Below are 22,720 nucleotides of genomic sequence, written 5' to 3'. Positions count from 1 at the left end.
GGCCTTAATCTTAGCCCTAATTCTGGCCTTGATTTTGGCCCTGATCTAAGCCCATGATTTTGGCCCTAATCCTGACCCTAATTTGAGGTCTGGACCCTCCACTCATATGGAGAGAAATTAATTCTAATCCACATGGGTGAATACTTGACTTGTGTCAAATTTTAAAAATATGATCATGTTTTGTAGAAAATTAATAAAAATAAATTATATCATCATTACCAATGTAGTAAGCATCCACTTGATTTTGGCCCAATTCTGACCCTAATTTTGGCTCTAGTCTTAATGTTAATTTGACCCTGATCATGTACTAGATTTTTACCCTAATCTTCATATTAACATTGATATAACTATAAGTCTCGATTTTGACCTTCATTCATTTTGATCATATTAGAATATAAGTTCACTTTTTATATTATTTTTAAGGTAATTTTTATTTTTCGAACTAAGTCACTTTTAGTTCAAAAAAACATTGATTTTTTTTTTGAACTTAGGCGAGATAATTATTATAAATAATAAAAACTAGTATATAGAGAATTAATATCTAACAAATCTACACCGCAACTTCTCATCATGAATATTGGCATCTTTCTTTTGCCTCCAATGTGATATTTCAGAAAAAACTAAAATATCATTTTCTTTTACTACGGAAAAAATATCAATATTAAATTATCGTTGATTTACTTGTTAACAAGTTTTAAACATGGATTTTTTTTGTTGAATAAGGATATCAATGGGAGAGGTTTTCAATTTCCATCACCAAAGTAATGGGAGAGGTTTTCAATTTCCATCATCAAAGCAATGGGAGACTTTCAGAGCTCAATATAGAATTATGGAGTATGAATTAATTTATGTTTAGAGCAACACTATCAACTTATTGACTATTTTATCATTTTGTAGGAGTTTGAATCATCTTATATTTTTACGAATTTTATTTTTAGTTTACTCGTGATATTTTTATGTATTATTATTATTATTATTAATTTTTTTTTTTTTTATGAATTTACATTTGATAGTTTAGGTCCAAGGATAGGACCAATGAAGGCTAGGGACAAGGCCAATCACTAGGGCTAAGATAAGGTCAATTAGGGCCAGGGACAGGGCTAATCAGGGTCAGGGCCAGAGATAGAGCTAATCAAAGCCAATCAGGGTCAGGGCCAATCAAGGCCAATTAGGGTCAGGGCCGATCAGGGCCAACCCATCCCGACCCAGCCCATTTAGGGCCAATTAGGGCGGGAATGGGCTCGGCTTGGCCCTATAGGGCTTAGGGATAGGGACAATAATCCTTGGCCCTAAACTAGGGTCAGGGGCGGGAATGGGTTCAGATTAGAACATATAGGACTGGGCTTCGGATTGCAAAAGCCCGGCCCAATTGCAGCCCTAGCACCACCTCCTGCAGGTCCTCTATTGTTCAGCCAACTCAATGGGGTTTTCAAGAATAACACCCCTACATGATTAGGGACAGCAGGGCACTTGGGTATATCCATATAGTATCCAACCAAGTGTTGCTTGAATCTCATTTTGCCTCTGATGAGGACTTTATCACTGCAGTTACAAGTGATCCTATGTCGTCTTGGATCCATAGGGACTCCAAGTTGCCAAGCAATATCATCATCCTCCTTCATTAGCAACCTATGTATTGAATTATCAACCATTATATTCAATGCTGAATTGGAGCAGCTAAAATACTTGTACATTTGTAATATGGTAATAAAAAATCAAAATATTCAAGCAACAAAGTGAGTGTTTGCATGCAAAGTTCACTCAGCTTGCTAACACATCTTATTCTAAGTGTAGGCAACGTAGCCTACCCAACTCACTGAGTTGCTGTAATACCTCTTATTTACACGCCCCATATATGTGTCATAGTCCAAAAACTGGAGGAATAGGACTCTGAGATAACCTTCAATGCTATGTGGCTGGAAGCCAAAGTCCTCTAGCTGCTAAAGCTGAACTTGTGGGTATGCCGTATGGTTCCTGAAGAAGTTAATTAGCAACCCACTTTGACTCCCGTAACTAACTCCCCAAGGTTAGGGTCTTTGAGGAATCTAATGTCCTCCATATGAAGTGTAGCCACTATAGTTAGAACCAGTGGTGTGATCGTCATATACATCATAGTTCAAGGTCTTGCAGGATCTCACCAAGATCTCTTTTTTGGAGACCTGAAGACAAGATCTTGTATGATATGAGATGATCCCAAAAAAACACAAGATCTTGGCCGAGATTTTTAATGATCTCATATCTCGCAAGATCTCGATTCAACCCAGTCTGTAAAAATACCATGTCTTGGTTGATAAGTGTCGAGATATCCCAATCTTGACACGTCAACACTCCTTCTGCCTTTGCTGGTTTTTGTGTTTGGCCGGATTATTCGATGGAAAGTCGGGTCTCTATCTATGGTGCATCAACAAGCTATGTAGCTCATCTAGAACAAAGATTTACAGATTTTAAAGCCAATCTTGAAGAAGGGTGTGTGTTCTTCCCAAACTACATTTTTATTCAAAAACTATGTTCTACATTGATGGAGGTGGTGCTGGTGCTGATGGAGCAGAATTTGGAGGAGTTGCGTAGTCATTAATTTACTTTTGTACTCTTGTGGTGTAACTTATAAGTACATTGATGTTGTAATGTGAAATTTTGAACAAGGGAACATGTTGGATATATTATTTGACTTTAAACCTCTTTATGTTTTCATTTATATCAAGTAATGATTGATTATCATAAAAAAAAGAGTAGTGGTGGTTATTTCATATTATATAAGTTTGCATATTCACTCCTTCAGTGTATTGGTTTTAAAGTTAGGGTCGAGTTGGAACTTATAGATACACTTGTTTTTTCATAAATTGAAAGCCACCATGTGTTTAGAAGGCCCAAAATAGACTAAATATGAAATTCTAGCCCAAACTGAGCCCTAATACCCATTGAGATGGGCCCTCGAGTTGGGTCAAGTTGAGTGTGGATTTCTACTCGATCTCGGATGAGATCTTAAAAGACCTTAATTTTTTTAGGGACCAAGATCTTTGTTGAGGTTGAGATCTCAAACAATGGTATACGTATTCTGAGGACTGCTAAGGCTAATGGTAAGTACCACTATCACTAGTTTTAATGCTTCTACTCCCCATACTCTTTACTTGATCATGCATGATTATATCACTCATATCCCCATAGCCACATCTCCTGTAAGTTTGCGGTTAGGCACCATAGTCAACCTCTTGTGTAGCATGGGTAGCTGGCTCTCATCGGTGAATATATTAGGTGGTGGTGAGACTGACATCTCCCTTTGACTTCCACTATACTGGCCCTCTCCACCTCCATTTGCAACACTACTGCGGCCTTATGACTTCGAGACTGAGTAGGGCATCATCATCTCCGTCTTTAGAATATCCACTTGAGCTCTCTGCTGTAGTGGGTTGGCCAGGTGGCTCCTTAAATACAATTGGTTCGGTATGCATTACACCCTCATCAGAAGACATGTGGGCCTCCACCTTAGTTGCGTCCTTAGTAGTAGCAATAGTAAGATTTGGAAGCCCCTGGCTGTTCCATCATTAGTCCACCTTGATCCCTAACCCACTGGTAAATGACACCTTCTCCTCATCTACCTTATGGAAAATCTCCACCACCTCAAACGGTTCCGAGAAGAGAAGCCTCCTAAATCCTCACATATGTATTTCAATCTTAATGTTATAGTGCACATATACCAATTGCTTTGGTCTCTTACTCCCCAACGTGTTGCGCGTCTTACTGTGGATGAGAAAAAATGTGCTCACGTTCCTCTCATTCCCGAGGATGAGCATGTCTATGATAGCACCCGAAGGGCTATCGTCCTTAAACTTGGGAACTTGTTCTATATAGCACCCACCAGTCAACTGCATCACAAAATGTAAGAATGCATTAGGGTCTTGGCAAGTAAATCTTATAGTACTTCCTTGTATACTTGGTTGAACCAGATATACTTATACTTACTAGGGCCTCTCTTGTTCCTAGGTGCAACTTTAGAATGATCTTGAGGTAGGCTTTTAAGGCTTTAGGGCAGTAGTTTTGACCATCTTTTTCATATGCTAGATGGTAATGTATATGTGGGCCAAGGTGGGCTTCTTCTTTGTGTCTTCCATCCTCAAAACAAACACAATAGGCTCCAGTATACCCATTGCCTTGTTAAGGTCCTCAAGAAGGAATCAGTAGAAATGGCTTGTTGGGCTATTCTCCCTTCAGGTGTGTTAAATCTAGGCCACCCAAGCCAATCCTCTCTTGCAAACATAGATCAAAGATCCACCATTCTTTGCTTGAAGCTCTTCAGTGCAACATAATTGTTGGCAAAATGAAGTGACACCAGGCCTTACTAGATCATCACCACACTTGCTCCTCATAAGTTGCAGGGCATACCACGGTTATATATAAATGTGGTCATTTGCCTTTCTCTCTCAACCACACTTCCGATGGACTTCCTTTTGCCCAAGTCCTTCAACATGAGATCAATAGAATTGGCTACACATGATGTCCAAAAGAGACGAATCTTGCTGCCCTTCTTTGTCACAAGCATCTCGCCATCCTTCTTGGCACCATTATTCGTGACAACTTGAATGACATTGCTTGCCCCTACCTTAAGGACCACCTTCTATAAAAGTTTGTAGATATAATCAGCATTGTTCACCTCCTCCGATGCATCCATAGACTTCAAAAACATTGTCTTCCAATTGCGATTCTCTATGAAGTTAATACTGGGTTGTGTTGTAGGAGCACTTCATCAATCAACCATCACGGTCACACTGTATGTCTCCCATCGTGGCTTTAGTGTCTTGATGTACGCCTCAACTCCTGCTTAAGCAAGTAGACATTCAGTCACATTCTTCAACTTTCATGGTGATGGTCCTTTCATCCCTGGACCTGCCCTAGCAGTTGCATGAATCATCCCCTGGTAATAGGGACCTTGAGCTAGGTTAGTTGCAGTGTTGTCAAAGAAGATGAACTTGCTGATTACATTCCTGGCCTGATCCTCCTTACTAGTCCTAAACATTGAGGGATGGTTGGTTGAAAGTAGTCTTGATGCTTGAAGGTAGTGTTAGGTCTGGCTCAATTATAGGATATACCCTCCTGTCTGCTGGCTTTTCCCATGTTTGGTGTTCCACCTTTCACCTCCCTCCTAAAATGTAGATGTCTGCTGGCTTTTCCCATGTTTGATGTTCCACCTTTCACTTCCCTCCTAAAATGTAGATGGTGCTATAACTGCTAACCTTGACCCTGATGCACCTGCTCCTCTAGCTAGCTTATATTGCATCACATTATCAAAATGCAAGGACTATCTACTAACTTCAAAGGCAGCCTTCATCTGTCTCCTCCTGCTGACTCTAGACCCATCCTTCTTTTGGTAACCTCATCATCGTCAAACTCGTCATCCACATCCATAAAGGGCCTCTGTAAGACTGCCTCCTCGAACTTCCTCTGTTGTCTTCCTTCTTCAATCTCCCTCCTTTTAAGCTGGCAGAAATTGCTGCTTGTACTTTGTATGGCACTTTAGGACACTTGGCCACATCCCTGTATCCTTCCACCAACTGTTGTTTTAATCTTTCGGCACCTCCAAAATTTAGCACCTTCAAGCAAGATTTGCCCTTAGACTTCTTATCGGTGGTTAGGGCGTGCCAAGCAATGTTTTAGGCCCCAGTGCCACTACTAGTTCCATGATTAGCCATTTAAATTGATACATAAGATAAATACATTCACGCATATTGTCTCATACTATTATATATTTAAGAACAAATCAAAGTAAATACCTAAACCACTCCATTACACTAATTTATTCAACTCTAAATTATGACACTAATAGAAACATATCCAACAACTAAAAACACTAAATTAATGAAACTATATTTTTAGGGGTTAACTAAAAACATATAAAAATAATTTTTAATACAAGAAACACAGTTTATTGTAAAACATACCATGCTTATATATGATGGAATATGTAGTATCCCCATCCCCTATATATACATATATACATACATACATACATACATACATATATATATATATATATATATATATAGGGGATGGGGATACTACATATTCCATCAACACGAGTTGAACCCACGACCTCTTAACTAGGAGGTGTTGGTCTTATCAATCAAGCAACCCTACATCGGCAACATGGTTGTATTTTTAAAATACACAAATAACATAAGAATCATCTTAAAAAATTAATTTTTCATCAGTTAAAATATATTTTGTAATTATTTTAATTTATTCATTAAATCTGAAGAAAAAAAAATTCAGCTTCACAAGGTTGTAGCCCTTCCAATGAAGTCTAACATAAATTAGAAACATTTTTGTAACCTAAGTATTATTCATTATTTTTTAATTTTAATTTTATTAGTAAATATATTTTTTAAATCCAAAAAAAATTCTAAAAAATAATAATCTTATAATTTTTTTCAATGAGAGTGTAGATCAGACAAAGATGTTAAATATTTATTAATCCAGACTCAAAGGACCTACTCTAGAACACGTTAGTAGGTAAAAGTGAAATCTGAGGGAAGAAATCACCTTTCCTTGAAGAACACCTTCAAAAACCTTGGTTGATGTTGTTCCATTATTGTAGATGAGCTAACGAGAGTGTAGAAGTGTTGCGAGTGAAAATACGACAAGTTTCCGGCTAAGAATCCAACAAAAAATGAAGATACAAAGGCTGGGTGTGGACACGAAACCGAGAGCAGTTGAGACAAAAAATGAAGATACCTTATCTTGTCTCGATCTTTGGGGTAAAATAGGGTCAAGTTGGACCAAGATCTTGGTTGAGTTCTTGTATTTTTTAAATTTTTTTTCATTTCACACCTTAACTCGTCTCGAGGTCTCACAAAACCGACATTGCGGCAAAGATCTTGCAAGACCTTGAACCATGGCCAAGTCTTTGCGCTTTAGCCTAGGACACATGGCATCTTGTAATTGCATAAGAATGCTTTTTCATGTTTTCTTAAACATGTGCATGAAGTACTATTAGATCAGACCTTAGGATAATTGACCAAATTACAATAATCCTTTTTACCCCTTAAAAGGTGATGATCGAGTGCATGTTGGCTGTCAGGGTTTTTTGGTTTGATCAATCATCAGAGTCTGAAGCCCAACAGTTGCAACTATTAGTCCTGAGGTCGACCATCTGCCTGACAATCGCTCTGCATGTGGACCGTCAATCAACCGTCTGGCCAAGGCTCCAACAACTATTTCTGTCAGTATTATTTTTGTGTACAGGTCGAGCGGTCGGTAAAAACTATGACCTTTTTCTATCCGTTGGGATCCAAATCAATCTGCTATAAAGAAGGGCCTTAGTGACACTTCTAATCACAATTTATCAAGACACTAGTCAATCTACTACTACTTGTGTCCTTTGAGCCCTTTTCAATTTCAATCGCTCTACATCAAGAGCTTGAAGGGTAGAACTCAAGGAGCTTTTCCTTGAGCTACATCAAGAAGGGGATCCCTATGTGCATCACTCATATCATTTGCATCATCAAACACTCAATGGTATTATGCCACACTCTTGCTAGGTAATATAATTTCTTTATTCTTATTTGTGTAATTGATTGTTGTATGGAGACTCTAGACTGGCCTTAGAATGAGGTACAAGCACACTCTCATCCTTAAGAGATTGGATACTCTTGCCCTGATTCAAGACAGTAAAGGTTCTCTTGTCTTGAACAAAATTGTAAAATGTGTTTTTCCCCCCACCTATTGTAGCGAAAAGGGATTTACTAGTGGAATACACTCTTGGGTTAGAGAGGACTGGATGTAAACTCAATTTAGTCAAACCGCTATGAATCTTGCCCCCCTTTTTTTCCTTGATTGAGTTTAATATCTGGTATATTTTATTTAAAAAGGCAAAATCCATGAGTTCAACCTATTCACTGCTCCTCTAGGTTTATTTACACTGAGATGGGGTCTTTTTTGGGTTTTGGGTTGCTAAATCAACCCAAGAATCATGAGGTATATAGAGTGGAGTAGTAAGACTTAAGACAATCCTGTGTTATATTTGACACTTATTGGTCAGGTACAAGATTATTTCTTGGACACCACAAGAGTTCAGGGGTGAGTGTTTAATGTAGTGAGTCCTAGCTTGATGGGTTGCTTGGAAACAAGGTTCTTGTGGTCTAATTGACCTGAAACTTGGATCAGACTTGTGGTCTGACGATGTATAGCGATGATATTCTTTAAGTTATGGGTGATGTGATGGTCTGCTTCATGCGGATCTAGCTTCGAAATTCAAGTTTCTTGAGAATCCATAAATTCAAGAAATGGGATAAAAGCTTGGATCTTGGGTGCTAAATAAATGGGTACCCTTGATAAGATGACAATGACGATGTGAATAGGTAGTGGGGTGGGTTTCGGAAAATACAAAGGTATATATGGGCTGTAGGTGGATCCTTATGAAAGGAGGTTCTCCAAAAATGAAAATAGAAACCAAAGGGGAAAGAAAAGGGGTTGGGAGGGTTAGATCTCCTTACCACACTTCTCCAGCTGCAACTTGTAATGGTAGATCAACTTTGAAGTTCTAAGGCTTATTCCAAAGACAAAGAAAGACTATGATTCAAGCACCTAGGACCCATACTGTTCGTGGACGTTAACCACCACGAAAACCAGCACATGGACTTTAAATGCAAATAGCTCATTACTCAACACCAGACAACTATCTCTCATAGAGATGGGAGGCATTGATTTTATAGCATGGTTTGAGAACTCGCTCTCGTTGGCCATCTCGCTGGGCCAATAAACCAAGATCTCAGCAAGTTGAATTTTTTCCTCCCAACTCGAAGGCCCAACTCAGAGACTTATAAGGGTCTTTTGGGGCTGGGACTTGCAGTCCAATGTATTTTAGGCCTTAAGCATAGTGGTGGCCTCAAATTGAACAAAAAAAAAAAACCCTCTATATATGAATTCCATTTCTACCTGAAGTTTGAAACTGCTACATTGAAGAAGTGAAGATTTACATTTATAAATTCGATTGTACATATCACATACCTAATATTAATATTTATGAATTCATTGATGTTCTGAACTCAAAAAGCTATAACATATTATACATTGCACATGTTCATCATCAATGTTCAAATTAGAAATTTCACATGAAAGATGGGCATAAAATTTTAACAAAGTTCCGAAATATACCGAGATCTCACCATGATATTTGAGATATTAGCAACATCTCGTCAAGATTTAATCGAGATATGTCCAAGATATGACCAAGGTAGTCTAGATATTATTGAGATATCTGAGATATGATTGAGATATACGAGTTATGAGTATATGACCGAGATCTCGGCGAGATTTGTTAATTTTTCGTCTCACTACTCATCTCGTCTCGCTGTGCTGATAAAGTGAGATTTTTTGCCAATATCTCACAAGTTCTTGAAGCATGCTTTATAAGGTCATAGTTCAAGAAATCATGATATCCTGCTTTCTTGAGCAGGCAAATAGGATGGCATTCAAAACCTTGGGTTACCCAAACCGATGTGACATTGTGACCCCAAAGAATGGGGCCAATAACCAGGATCTACTAAAGGAAATCAGCACACTTAGGGTCTCTACATCCCTCCGATTAGGGTTTTAGATAATCTAGGTTTGTGGGAAGGGCTAACAGGGTTTGGTTAGGACTTATGAGCTTGGGATTGTTGAAACCTAAATCTGAATTTTGTTATTTCTAAGTTCAGATTCAAGCTTCAATTTTTTGGAGTTTTAGAATTGGGGTTTCTAGGGTGTGGCTAGTGTTAGGATTAGGGTCTAGTGCTAAAAAAGGGGATGGGGTGAGGTTTCCTGAAGGGGATGGGATTTGGTGGAGGGAAAGAGTTATTGAATTTTAGGGTTTAGGGAGGAAGGAGGGTTTTTAGATTCTAGGCTTTGGTGGGTGTTTAGGGTCAGGGTTAGGATTAAAGGCTAAAGAGGGGGAGGAGGTGATGAATCCAAAAGTGGGTGGAATTTGGGTGAGGGGGGATCGAGAAATCTAGGATTTAGAGGTTTGGGGAAGAAGAGGGATGCCACAAGAGAGAAAAAGGAGGTGGGGGGGAATTAAGGGATGCGATGGGTAGGGGTTTGGGGCTGGTAGGATGAAAAACTTACTGCTTTTTGAAGACTAGGGGCAAAGAAATTGCTGAATGGAATGCCAGACCAATGCCTGCTGCAGGGTTCCTGCCCTCGGAAACCCCAATCTCTCCGCTTAATTTCTCCTCCAGTTAATTTTTATTCAACATAAAGTTGATTTGTTTACATGTTTTGGGCTGTTTTCATATCCTACATTGGAGTACTCATACTTAGAATCAATTTTGTATGCAAAACAAATATGGCATCCTGTTTAAAGAGAACTCCGAGACAAATAAAACTGCGAAATCAAAAGGATTTCCATTCTAAGAAGGAGCTCTTTTTAAGATAAGATTCCAACTTAACTACTCCTAACTTGTCTAGGATTCTTTCATAATTTAACAAGGACTAACTTAAATAACAAAATAAAAATAGGACTTAACTCCTAATATGATTTTGCATCTCACAAGACCAACTTGGACTGGACTAGGGCTGTCAAAAAGTATCAAAATGCCCCTGCTAATGAAAAAGACTCCAGGCACTCTTTGCTGGAAGGATGCTTTGGTTGCCAAGTACGAACACCTTGATTTTTCCCAACCTCCAATGCGTATGTTCGCCTAGAGACTGGCAAATTTGTTTTAGAGTATTCTAGAGACTGGCAAATTTGTTTAGGGTATTTTAAAAGATTGTTTTCGTCTATACATGGAGGATGGTTAAGCCACCTCCTAGGCTTCACAAACCCCTGTAGGGTTTTAGTATTTATATGCAAAAAACACGCTCACGTGCCTCTCCCCATCGCAGGCCTGCAAGTAATGGCATCCTTTTCACTGTTGTTGGATGAAAATTTGGTCCTACAATTACTGATATACTGGCTGAAGTGTTTTAGACACCATTTTTTTATGGCACCTCATGCATGTTCCACCAATGCATACATGCGTAATGCTCCTTTCAAAAACTTGAGTATTTTTCTAGACGATTTCTGTGTTGTTTATATCTCATTACTTATGATAAATGAATTGGAAGGACTTCTGCTGGGCATCTTTGGTACTTCATTCATGTCACACCTGACACATGCAATTTCTACATATCTTAAGTTGTTTAGGTTGGAGAACACTTTGATCTCTTAATGAAGAGGTAAATTTCTTGGTTTGAAGTTTTCTGTTCTCAATTTGCAGGGAGGATACCCCAGTGAGTACCTACCGACCACGTGCTCGACCTCTTTTCCAGTACCGGTACTACAGGTATGTCAGATTTGTGCCTCCAGTTTTAATCTGGAACTTAATCAACTTTGTGGCTTGTCATATTGATTCTCTAGCTTTATGTTTGTAGCCATTTTAGTTACTTTGTTCGTTTCTTTCTTCTATTTGTTATTGGTGCCAAAGAAATTTATTAAGATTAGAGGAAAGGAATCCCCAGGGAAAAAGAGCAAGAAGCACCTTACAGCAAGCCATGTCATACCACAGCACTGCCCCAAAAATAAACCAAAATGCCAGCAGCTTAGAAGCAAAATTTTCACCTTCTAGCTAAAACACCCTAGAAATAAAAAAATACTGGAAGGAAAATTAATATATGAAAGCCAGATATAAAGGGATCTTCAGATGCCTTTGCATGAGGTTTTCTTCTTTGTTCAGTTGGTTGCCTTCCTGATCCTTCAGGATTAGGTCCAAATCTATCTCTATCTCCAAGCATCAGTGCTCAATCAATTTGAACCTCCTACCCCTTTAAAAATAGGGAATAAAACCAAACGATTTTACCAGTTGCAACTGCACTCCCCAGCACTTTCAATGGTTTACTAACAACTAAAAAGTTGAGGAACTTCATTTTTATTGACAAATATAGAACATTCCAGTGTTAGCTCCACTCTTGGCCTCTCCCTTTCTACATCTCGCAAAGAACCTTACAATGCTGTGCATAGTTCGAAATTTTGGTCCAACTCGCCATCTTGGTGGGTTTTCGAGTTATTCTAGCCTGGTTTTTTGTGTCCATCCTAAAATTGAGGCCAATAAACACAGTGGGAGTGTTATTATTGCCTAAAACATAACCTAGAGTGGTGTTCTTGATTGGCACATGCCTGACTGTATGCGGCAAAACTAGAAGTTTGGAACATGAATTTTAACAACTGTGAATATGGATATGATGCAAAAGAATACTAAGATTTTTGTTGAAGTATACGCAAGTTTTGGGCTGTTTTACTATTCACTTGAACACTATTATGCCATTGTTCCTTGTTTCCTTTTTATATATACTACTCTACTTTCTATTTCTAGCATAGAAATCTTGATACACAAGTTTTGGTAATTTATGGAAAGCATAGTTTCTATTTTATGTTAGTCTTTATTTTTAAAACTTTCATTTTTCTAAACTTTCTATTTTAGATAGATTCATGATTACAACTTATGTACTATTTATTTCATTTTTTTAGAGGACATGATGGCTTGCTTCTCAAGTTGTAATCTAAACTATTTATATCTATAAATAAGAGGCTGCGATTCTAGGAGTGCTAAGCTAGAATTGCAGTCTTGTGTGATTCCTATCAGTTCTTGTACTTTCTTCTTCTCTTCTTTTCTTCTCTTTTCTTCTTCTCAGTTCTTCTTGTTGCTGCACTGTTTTGGTATTAAAGTTTATTTTCTAACATGGCATCAGAGTTTTTTTAATCAAAATAGTGTTGTTCTCAGTATTCTATTATGAAGTTCTCTTTCGGTGTTCCTCTCTTTGGTGCAATACCACCTACTGCTATACTTATTTTATAGTTAGATCAGATGAATATATAAACTAATCTATTCTATTACTTACCTCCTATTTATCCCAGAATTTGATTCATTATTTTGATCTATTATCTTCTGTAGTTCTACATCCTTCTGTAGATATGTTTTTCTCTACAAACACCTATTTGATTCTGTGTTGCGGAATTTTTCGGCAATTCTTCTTCAAGTTTGGTGCACAGCCACCTACTGCTGCAAAAGATGTGTTACTTAGATTAGGTTTGATTTTGTAAAGTGATCTCTTCTATCTATTATTTGTACTTAGATTTCAAACTTGGATCAGATTTAGAAATAGCTACATCTGTACCCAATAGAAGTCATTGCCTTCAGGAGGCGTCCAAAGTCCAAACCAGCATCTAGGAAACTGTGTTAACCCATAAATTGACCTCTTCAACCGACAAACTTTGCCTGCAGTATTGTCATCGGAGAAACCATGTGGGATTTCCATATAGACTTCTTCCGCTAACTCCCCATGTAAGAAGGCATTCTTTACGTCTAATTGGTGCAAGTTCCAGTCTTTGTTCACAGCTACAGACAACAAAACTCTGATAGTGTTTAGTTTCACAACAAGGGCAAAGTCTCCTGATAATCAATCCCATAGGTTTGGGTAAACCCCTTTGCAACTAGTCTAGCTTTCAACTTGTTGATTGATCCATCCATATTTTGTTTAACCACAAATACCCATTTGCAGCCCACTCGTTTTTTTCCTGAAGGAAGTGTAACCAGCTCCCAAGTGTCATTTTTCTTCATTGCCTACATTTTCTCTACCACAGATGCCTTTCATCTCTTATCAGCATAGGCTTCCTGCCAACTTTTAGGAACAGATACAGATGATAGAGAGGATATAAAAGCACGGTAGGAGTCAGACAAATAGTTATAAGAAACATATTTAGCTATGAGATGTTGAGTACAAGATCTGACTCCTTTTCTCACAACAATAGGAAGATCAAAAGAAGATACCTCAAGGGGAACAGTAGAATCTGATTCTGGAGCAGGAGACTGAGGTGGTAACGTGTCACCTTTCTCCACCTGCTTTAGTCGGTTGTAATTCTTCCTCTGATAAGTCTGCATCTCCTTATTATGATTAATCTGGTTTTGAAAAACCTCAGTAGTGTGCCTCACAAGAGTGGTCTCCTCTTGGCTAGGTTCTTCACATGGTTTAGAAAATGAAGGGGGGAGGATTAGAGTCCTTAGGTATACTAACCAAAGTCTCCCCCTGGTCAGGAAACTCTTCTTGAAATCTTAAGTTGTGTTGGTGTGTGATAGGAAGATCTAGAGTTGGAAAGAACATCTCTCCTCTAGGACTCTTCCCCTGGAGAGGTGTATAGTAAGGGCAAGACTCATTAAAAATTACATCCATGGATACAATGGTTTTCTTGGAAGGAGGATGATAACATTTGTACCCTTTCTGAGTAGCAGAATACCCCAAAAATATGCAGCATAGGCCGCGGGGAGCTAGCTTACTCTAGTGGGCTGTGACTCTGGCATAACACACATCCAAAAATCTTTGGAGGAATAATAAAAGAAGAGGGAAAAATCTTTGGAGGAATAATAAAAGAAGAGGCTCCCTGAAGAATCTCATTAGGACATTTAAAACCAAGTATCCTACTGGGCATCCTATTCATAAGGTAAGCAGCAGTGAGTATAGCATCACTCCAGTATTGGTCAGGTACATTCATAGCAATCATAATGGAACGGGCTATCTCTAAAAGATGCCGATTCTTCCTTTCGGCAACCCCATTTTGGGCAGCTGTATCAACGCAACTAGTCTAGTGTATTATGCCAGAGTCAGAGATATCTCTGAAATTCACCATTAATATACTCTATGCCATTGTCACTACAAAGGATCTTCACGGTGGCATTGAACTGAGTTTTAATCATAATATGAAAATGACAAAAACATCAAAAAATCTCATTTTTTTTGTTGTAAAAGATAAATCCATGTAGAACGAGAATGACAATCAATATAAGTAACAAAGTACCCATGGCCAGTAATAGACACACGTCGGCAGGGACCCCACACATCAGTATGAATGAGCATAAAATGAATAGATTTTCTATTATGAAGAGAAGGTAAATAAGTAGAATGAGTTTGCTTTGCAAAAATGTAGGCTCCACAAAAAAAAATTATCCTCATTACAAGAAGAAACCAAATCAGGAAATATTTTCTTAAGAGTTCCTATAGGGGGTGACCTAGCCTACAGTGCCACTGATGAAGTTTTGATATAACCGAATGGACCGGATTAGAAGATGTAGTCAGAGCAGAAGCAAATCCTCCAATCGGCTCGAGCAAATAAAGTCCATTGTCTAGTTTACCATGTCCAATCTCCTTCCTTGTGACCAGATCCTGAAAGACACAGTAAGATGGGAAAAAAGTCACTTTACAATTCAAGTCATGTGTAATACTACTGATAGAGAGCAAGTTAGTAAAGAAAGAGGGAACATGTAAAACTTTAGACAAAAAAAGTGATGGAGAATGCTGAATAGTCCCTTTTCCAGCAATGGAAGAATAAGAGCCATTAGCAATTCGAACTTTATCCTTTCCGGAAGTTGGAGAATATTGTAAGAAAAAAGAGGATAAATCTGTCATATTATCTGTGGTTCCTATATCAATGATCGAAGGAGTAGAAATTGAAGAAACTGGAAAGCCTGTAAAAGTTTTACCTGAAGTAGCAAGGTAGGAGTTGGTATGGGTAGTAGAGGAAGCAATGGTAGAGGCTATACCAGCAGTAGAAGACTGCAGAATACATCGCAGAGTAGCTAACTCCTCCTGTGAAAAACCAACGTCTGTAGAAGGTGTGGTGGCAACTGTCCCAAAAAGATTAGCCTTTGGTTTTCCTTTTCTTTGTGCTCTTTTTTGCTTAAAATCAACAGGCTTCCCATGCAGTTTCCAACAATTGGCCTTGGTATGATATGGTTTATGACAGTGCTCACACTTGATAATCTCTTTAGCTGGATCAGATTTAATGGGAACAGATTGTAAGGCTGATTTCTCCATAATAGGAGTATGAAGCATGGCTAATCGACGACTTTCCTCACACTAAACAAGGGCATAAGACTGTTCTAGTGTAGGAAAGGGATAACGACTTAATACTTGCACTCTGATCTGATCGTACTCCACATTCAAACCTGCCAAGAAGTCATATACCTGAATCTTATCAATTTGCTTCCTATAAGTAGTCACATCATCTGGGTTAGTGGGGGGTGATAATCCCTATAATGATCCAACTCCTGCCGAAGAGATCGCAACGCGGCATAATATTGAGCCACAGTTAGTTCCTTTTAGCTAGTCTCATGAAGCTTCTTTCGTAGCTCATAAACCTGTGCATCATTCCTCAACTGTCCATATGTTTCAATAGTAGCCTTCCAGATTTGGGCTGCAGTATCAAGTAATAGATATCCACGGGAAATATTTGGAATCTTGGAATTCAAAAGAAATAACATAATAAGAGAGTCATTCGAGATCCAATTATCCTGTAAAACTGTTGAGAAACACAATATTGGTGTAATGGCTTATTAATCAATGATCTCAAGTCCTCTATTTATAATTAAGTGGAAAGTACACTATTACAGGGAATATAATTTTACATGAATACAAACTCCAATTTAACTCCTATTCAAACTCTAATTGAACTCTTAATATAATCCAACACTCCCCCTCAAGTTGAGGCATAGATATTAGTCATGCCCAACTTGCTTACAATAGGAAGGAAATGTCTTTCTTTCAAACCCTTAGTGAAAACATCTGCTACTTGGTCTCCAGATCTTACAAAAGGCATGCAAATAAACCCTTGTTCCAACTTTCCTTTGACAAAAAACCTGTCAATTTCAATGTGCTTAGTTCGATCATGTTGCACCGGATTATTAGCAATACTAATAGTAGCCTTGTTGTCACAATATAACATCATAAGGTTTGGAACTTGGACTCTAATATCTTGCAGCAAGCCTTTCAACCATAGTAGCTCACAAACTCCATGAACCATAGCTCTATATTCAGCTTCGGTACTAGATAAAGCTACCACATTCTATTTCTTACTTCTCCAAGTAACTAGATTACCTCTAACAAAGGTGCAGTAACCTGAAATTGACTTCTTGTCAGTAGATCCAGCCCAGTCTGCATCAGTGTATGCTTCTACTTTTAGATTATCAGTGGGTGACAAAAGTATTCCTTTTCTAGGAGTTCCCTTCAAATACTGTAGTATTCTGATAACAACCTTGATATGAATTTAATATGGATCATCCATGAATTGGCTCACTATACCTACAGCATAAACGATGTCTGGCCTGGTGTGGGACAAGTAAATAAGCTTCCCTACCAGTCTTTGGTATCTTCCTTTGTCCATTGGTTCTCCCTCTTTTTCTTTAAGTTTAGCTCCAGCTTCAATAGGGGTATCAACTACTTTACACCCCAACATTCCCACTTTTGATAATTGATCTAGGACATACTTTCTTTGGGATAGGAATATACTTTTCTTTGATTGAGCCACCTCAATCCCTAAGAAATACTATAACTTCCCTAGATCTTTAATTTCAAACTCTGCAAAAAAAGTCCTTCAACTTTTGAATTTCTTCACCTTATTCCCTGTGATGACAATATCATCTACATAGACAATGAGAAGTGTGATGTTAGTACCTGACTTCTTGACAAATAGTGTATGATCAGCATTGTTTTGCTTGAACCCAATAGAAGTCATTGCCTTCAGGAGGTGTCTAAACCAGCATCTAAAAGACTGTTTTAACCCATAAATTGACCTCTTCAACCGAAAAACTTTCCCTGCATTATTGTCATCAGAGAAACCATGTGGGATTTCCATATAGACCTCTTCTGCTAACTCCCAATGTAAGAAGGCATTCTTTACTTCTAGTTGGTGCATGTTCCAGTCTTTGTTCACAGCTACAGACAACAGAACTTTGACAGTGTTTAGTTTTGCAACAGGGGCAAAGGTCTCCTGATAATCAATCCCATAGGTTTGGGTAAACCCCTTTGCAACTAGTCTAGCTTTCAACTTGTTGACTGATCCATCCATATTTTGTTTAACCACAAATACCCATTTGCAGCCCACTCATTTTTTTCCTGAAGGAAGTGTAACCAGCTCCCAAGTGTCATTTTTCTTCATTGCCTACATTTAGGAACAGATACGGATGACAGAAAGGATATAAAAGCATGGTAGGAGTCAGACAAAGATTTATAAGAAACATATTTAGCTATGGGATGTTGAGTACAAGATCTAACTCCTTTTCTAACAGCAATAGGAAGATCAGAAGAAGATACCTTAAGGGGAATAGTAGAATCTGATTCTGGAGCAGAAGATTGAAGTGGTAACGTATCACCTTTCTCCACCTGCTTTAGCCGGTTGTATTTCTTCCTTTGATAAGTCTGTACCTCTTTATTCTAGTCAATTTGGTTTTGAAAGACCCCAACAGTGTGTCTCACAGGAGTGGTCTCCCCCTGGCTAGGTTCTTCACATGGTTCAGAAATCAAAGGGGAGGATTAGAGTCCTTAGGTATACTGGCCGAAGTCTCCCCCTGGTCAGGAAACTCTTCTGGGACTCTTAAGTTGTGTTGGTGTGTGATAAGAAGATCTATAGTCGGAAAGAACACCTCTCCTCTTCTAGGACTCTCCCCCTGGAGAGGTGTATAGTACGGGCAAAACTCATGAAAAATTATATGCATGGATACAATGGTTTTCCTGGAAGGAGGATGATAACATTTGTACCCTTTTTGAATAGCAAAATACCCCAAAAATATGCAACGTAGAACACGGGGAGCCAGCTTACTCTGGTGGGTTGTGATTCTAGCATAACACACTCATCCAAAAACCTTTGGGAGAATAACAATAGAAGAGGCTCCCTGAAGAATCTCATTAGGACATTTAAAACCAAGTATCCTACTAGGCATCCTATTTATAAGGTAAGAAGCAGTGAGTATAGCATCACTCCAGTATTGGTCAGGTACATTCATAGCAATCATAATGGAACGGGCTATCTCTAAGAGATGCCGATTCTTCCTCTCGGCAACCCCATTTTGGGCAGCCGTATCAACGCAACTGGTCTGATGTATTATGCCAGAGTCAGAGAGATATCTTTGAAATTCACCATCAATATACTATGTGCCATTGTCACTACAAAGGATCTTCATAGTAGCATTGAACTGAGTTTTAATCATATTATGAAAATCACGAAAACATCGAAAAACCTCATTTTTTTTGTTTTAAAAGATAAATCCATGTAGAACGAGAGTGACAATCAATAAAAGTAACAAAGTACCTATGGCCAGTATAGACACATGTCGGCAGGGACCCCACACATCAGTATGAATTAGCATAAAAGGAATAGGTTTTCTATTATGAAGAGAAGATAAATAAGTAGAATGAGTCTGCTTTGCAAAAATGCAGGCTTCAGAAGAAAAAAATTATCCTCATTACAAGAAGAAACCAAATCAGGAAATATTTTTTTAAGAGTTCCTATAGGGGGGTGACCTAGCCTACGATGCCACTGATGAAGTTCTGATATTACCGAATGGACCGGATTAGAAGATGTAGTCAAAGCAGACGCAGATTCTCCAATCGGCTCGAGCAAATAAAGTCTATTGTCTAGTTTACCACGTCCAATCTCCTTCCCCGTGATCAGATCCTGAAAGACACAGTAAGATGGGAAAAAAGTCACTTTACAATTCAAGTCATATGTAAGACTACTGATAGAAAGCAAGTTAGTAGAGAAAGAGGGAGCTGTAAAACTTTAGACAAAGAAAGTGATGGAGAATGCTGAATGGTCCCTTTTTCAGCAATAGAATAATAGGAGCCATCAGCAATTCGAACTTTATCCTTTCCAGAAGTTGGAGAATATTTTAAGAAAGAGGAGGACAAACCTGTCAAATGATTTGTGGCTCCTGTATCAATGATTCAAGGAGTAGAAACTGAAGAAGCTTGAAAGCATGTAAAAGTTTTACCTGAAGTAGCAAGGTAGGAGTTGGTATGGGTAGTAGAGGAAGCAGTGGTCGAGGCTGTACCGGCAGTAGAAGACTGCAGAATACGTCTCAGAGTAGCGAACTCCTCCTGTGAAAAACCAACGTCTGCAGAGGGTGTGGTGGAAACTATCTCAGAAAGATTAGCCTTTGGTTTTCCCTTTCTTTTCGCTCGTTTTTGCTCAAAATCAGCAGGCTTCCCATGCAGTTTCCAACAATTTGCCTTGGTATGATATGGTTTGTGACAGTGCTCACACTTGACAATCTCATTAGCCAAATTAGATTTAGTGCGAACAGACTATAAAACTGATTTCTCCATAATAGGTGTATGAAGCATGGCTAATCAACGACTTTCCTCACACTGAACAAGAGCATAAGACTGTTCTAGTGTAGGAAAGGGAGAACGACTTAATACTTGTACTCTGATCTAATCGTACTCCACATTCAAACCTACTAAGAAGTCATATACACGAATCTTATCAATGTGCTTCCTATAAGTAGTCACATCATCTGGGTTAGTGGGATGATAATCCCCATAATGATCCAACTCCTGCCAAAGAGATTGCAACTCAGTATAATATTGGGCCACTGTCAGTTCCTTTTGGGTAGTCTCATGAAGCTTCTTTCGTAGCTCATAAACCTGTGCATCATTCCCCAACTGTCCATAGGTTTCAGTAGTAGCCTTCCAGATTTGGGCTTCCAAGATCATGTAATAGGTAACCCCGGGCAATATTTGGATGCATGGAATTCAAAAGGAATGACAAAACAAGAGAGTCATTCGAGATCCATTTATCCTGTGAAACGCCTGTGGTAGTATGTTTGATAGTGGTGCCCATAATGTGTCCAACAAGTCCTCTTCCAGCAATAGTCCGGTGAGCAGATTGGGACCAAATCAAATAATTTGTCCCATGAAAGCTTACCGAAAGAGGATGAAGAGTGGGAATGTTCGGAGCCAGTGGGAGCAGGAGTACCATCAATAGTTGTCATGTAAAATTATCTGCAGTTCTTCAGTCTTCAACCTTTCGAAGTAACAGAAATGTTGCACAATGCAATGGCCGAACAACCCAAAACAATTCTAAGTAATGATAACACGTGAAAAGTATCTCCTCAGGTTACCTCCAATTAGTATATTGTTGAACCAAAGTACACCAGGAAAGTTTCCAGGAAAGACTAGAGGGACATAACCGGTCCGCTTAAATACCAGACGTTAGACAAAATTTTCCTAGACATGCACTTAATCGCCCAATATATATTTCCAGAATACCCGAAAAGAAAACAAACACGGTCCAAAGAGCAATGGTCCAAATACTTTCTTTTTTTTTTTGGCTAATTAGGCCAGAGAAAAAAATCTAGTCTGGTCTACTGGTTTTTGGCTAATAGAACCAGCGACAAAAAATCTGGTCTGGTCTACTGGTTTTTGGCTAATAGAACCAAGGAAAAAAATACGGTTCTAGTCTGGTCTAGTTCATACAATGGGTTTTGGCTGAAAGGAACCAAAAACTGAACCAAGAATGAATTAAAACCCGAACCAGAAGTTGAACCGAAAACTCAACCAACTAAATCAATAACCAATCGACTTATCTTCTTCCTCAAACCTGAAAAATCGAAGACGAGGACACCTCAGACGATGGCGATGGGGATGTAAGCAGGCGACGGTGATGGCGACGGAAGCAAGTCTGAGACAATGATGGTGATGGAGTCTGGTTTCTGAAATCAGAACTGCGATGGAGATGGAGTCTGGTTTCAGAAATTCAGAATATCGTTTCAGAAATCAGAACTGCTTGGAGTCTGGTTTCAGAAATTCAGAATATCGTTTCAAAAATCAGAACTGCGATGGTGATGGAGGTCGGTTTCAGAAATTCAGAGAAATATTCTCATTTCAGAATTTCAGAGAAGAAGAAGGTGGAAGGTTACGGTTTCGGTGACGAAGCAGTTGCAGAATTACAGAGAAGAAGAAAACCAGAACAAATGCCTTAAGCAATTGCCCTAAACTCACCCTCAGCACTAGACCTTGCAACCACAACTTATTTCTTGCTCCTCCAGGTCACCAAGTTACCTTCCACATACACACAATCTAGAGGTTGACCCCTTGTCATCTAGACATACTGCCCAATCTACATTTGTATATGCCTCAATCTTCAAGTGTCCATTAGCAAAAATCAAAATCCTTTTTCTCAGAGTGGCCTTAAAGTACCTCAAGTTACAATACACCGCATCTAAGGGAGAGGAGTAGGGATCATGTATATACTAGCTAACAAGAATAACTGCAAATGTGATGTCTGGCCTGGTATGAGACAAGCAAATCAATTTTTCCACCAACTTTTAATACCTTGGCTTGTTAATCAGTTCTCCTTCTTTTGCCTTCAAGTGTAAGTTAGGTTCAATAGGAGTCTCAGTAGGCTTACACCCTAGCATCCTAGTTCCTTGAGAAGATCCAGTGTATACTTCCTTTGAGAGAAAGACACACCACTAACGGAATATGCCAAGTCCAACCCTAAGAAAATATCTGAGCTTCCTCATATCTTTGATCTCAAAATCAGTCCCCAAAAAGGTCTTCAATGCTAAAATCTCATCCTCACTGCTACCTATGATCACAATATCATCTATATATGCTAAAAGTACAATCGTGTTGGACCACGACGAAGAACAAAAACGACAACAAGAAAAACAACCAAAGAGACACCATGACCAACCAACCAACGACAACGCACAACGCCTAGACCCACACCACACCCCCGCCCAAACACCACCCAGCCCCAAACACCCCGCGAACCCAAAAAGAAGTGAAGCAGCCACACCCGCCAAACCCCCTTTTAGTTTCACCAAGACTGTATCCTGAAAAAAATTTCCTAACATGATCTATAATGTGTTTTTTAAACATCTTTTATTATTTCTACCATTTTCATTTTTTATTAATAATTATTTCAAAATATGTATTTTAT

The 22,720-nt window shown here is 38.7% G+C and overlaps 1 protein-coding gene across 1 annotated transcript in view; it reads left to right on the top strand.

Moving 5' to 3' along the window:
- Nucleotides 1–22,720, top strand: part of LOC149023465 (uncharacterized) — a 123,353-nt gene that overhangs the window by 28,067 nt on the left and 72,566 nt on the right. Inside the window, exon 6 of the mRNA XM_089144000.1 lies at nucleotides 11,229–11,294. Coding sequence (XP_089000126.1) covers nucleotides 11,229–11,294 — 66 coding nt within the window. The remainder of the gene's footprint in view (nucleotides 1–11,228; nucleotides 11,295–22,720) is intronic.

This window comes from Hakea prostrata, chromosome 2 (assembly GCF_041222555.1).
Source record: "Hakea prostrata isolate BN-2017 chromosome 2, UWA_Hpros_2, whole genome shotgun sequence".
Taxonomy (NCBI): domain Eukaryota; kingdom Viridiplantae; phylum Streptophyta; class Magnoliopsida; order Proteales; family Proteaceae; genus Hakea; species Hakea prostrata.
This window is presented reverse-complemented; position numbering and strand designations above follow the sequence as displayed.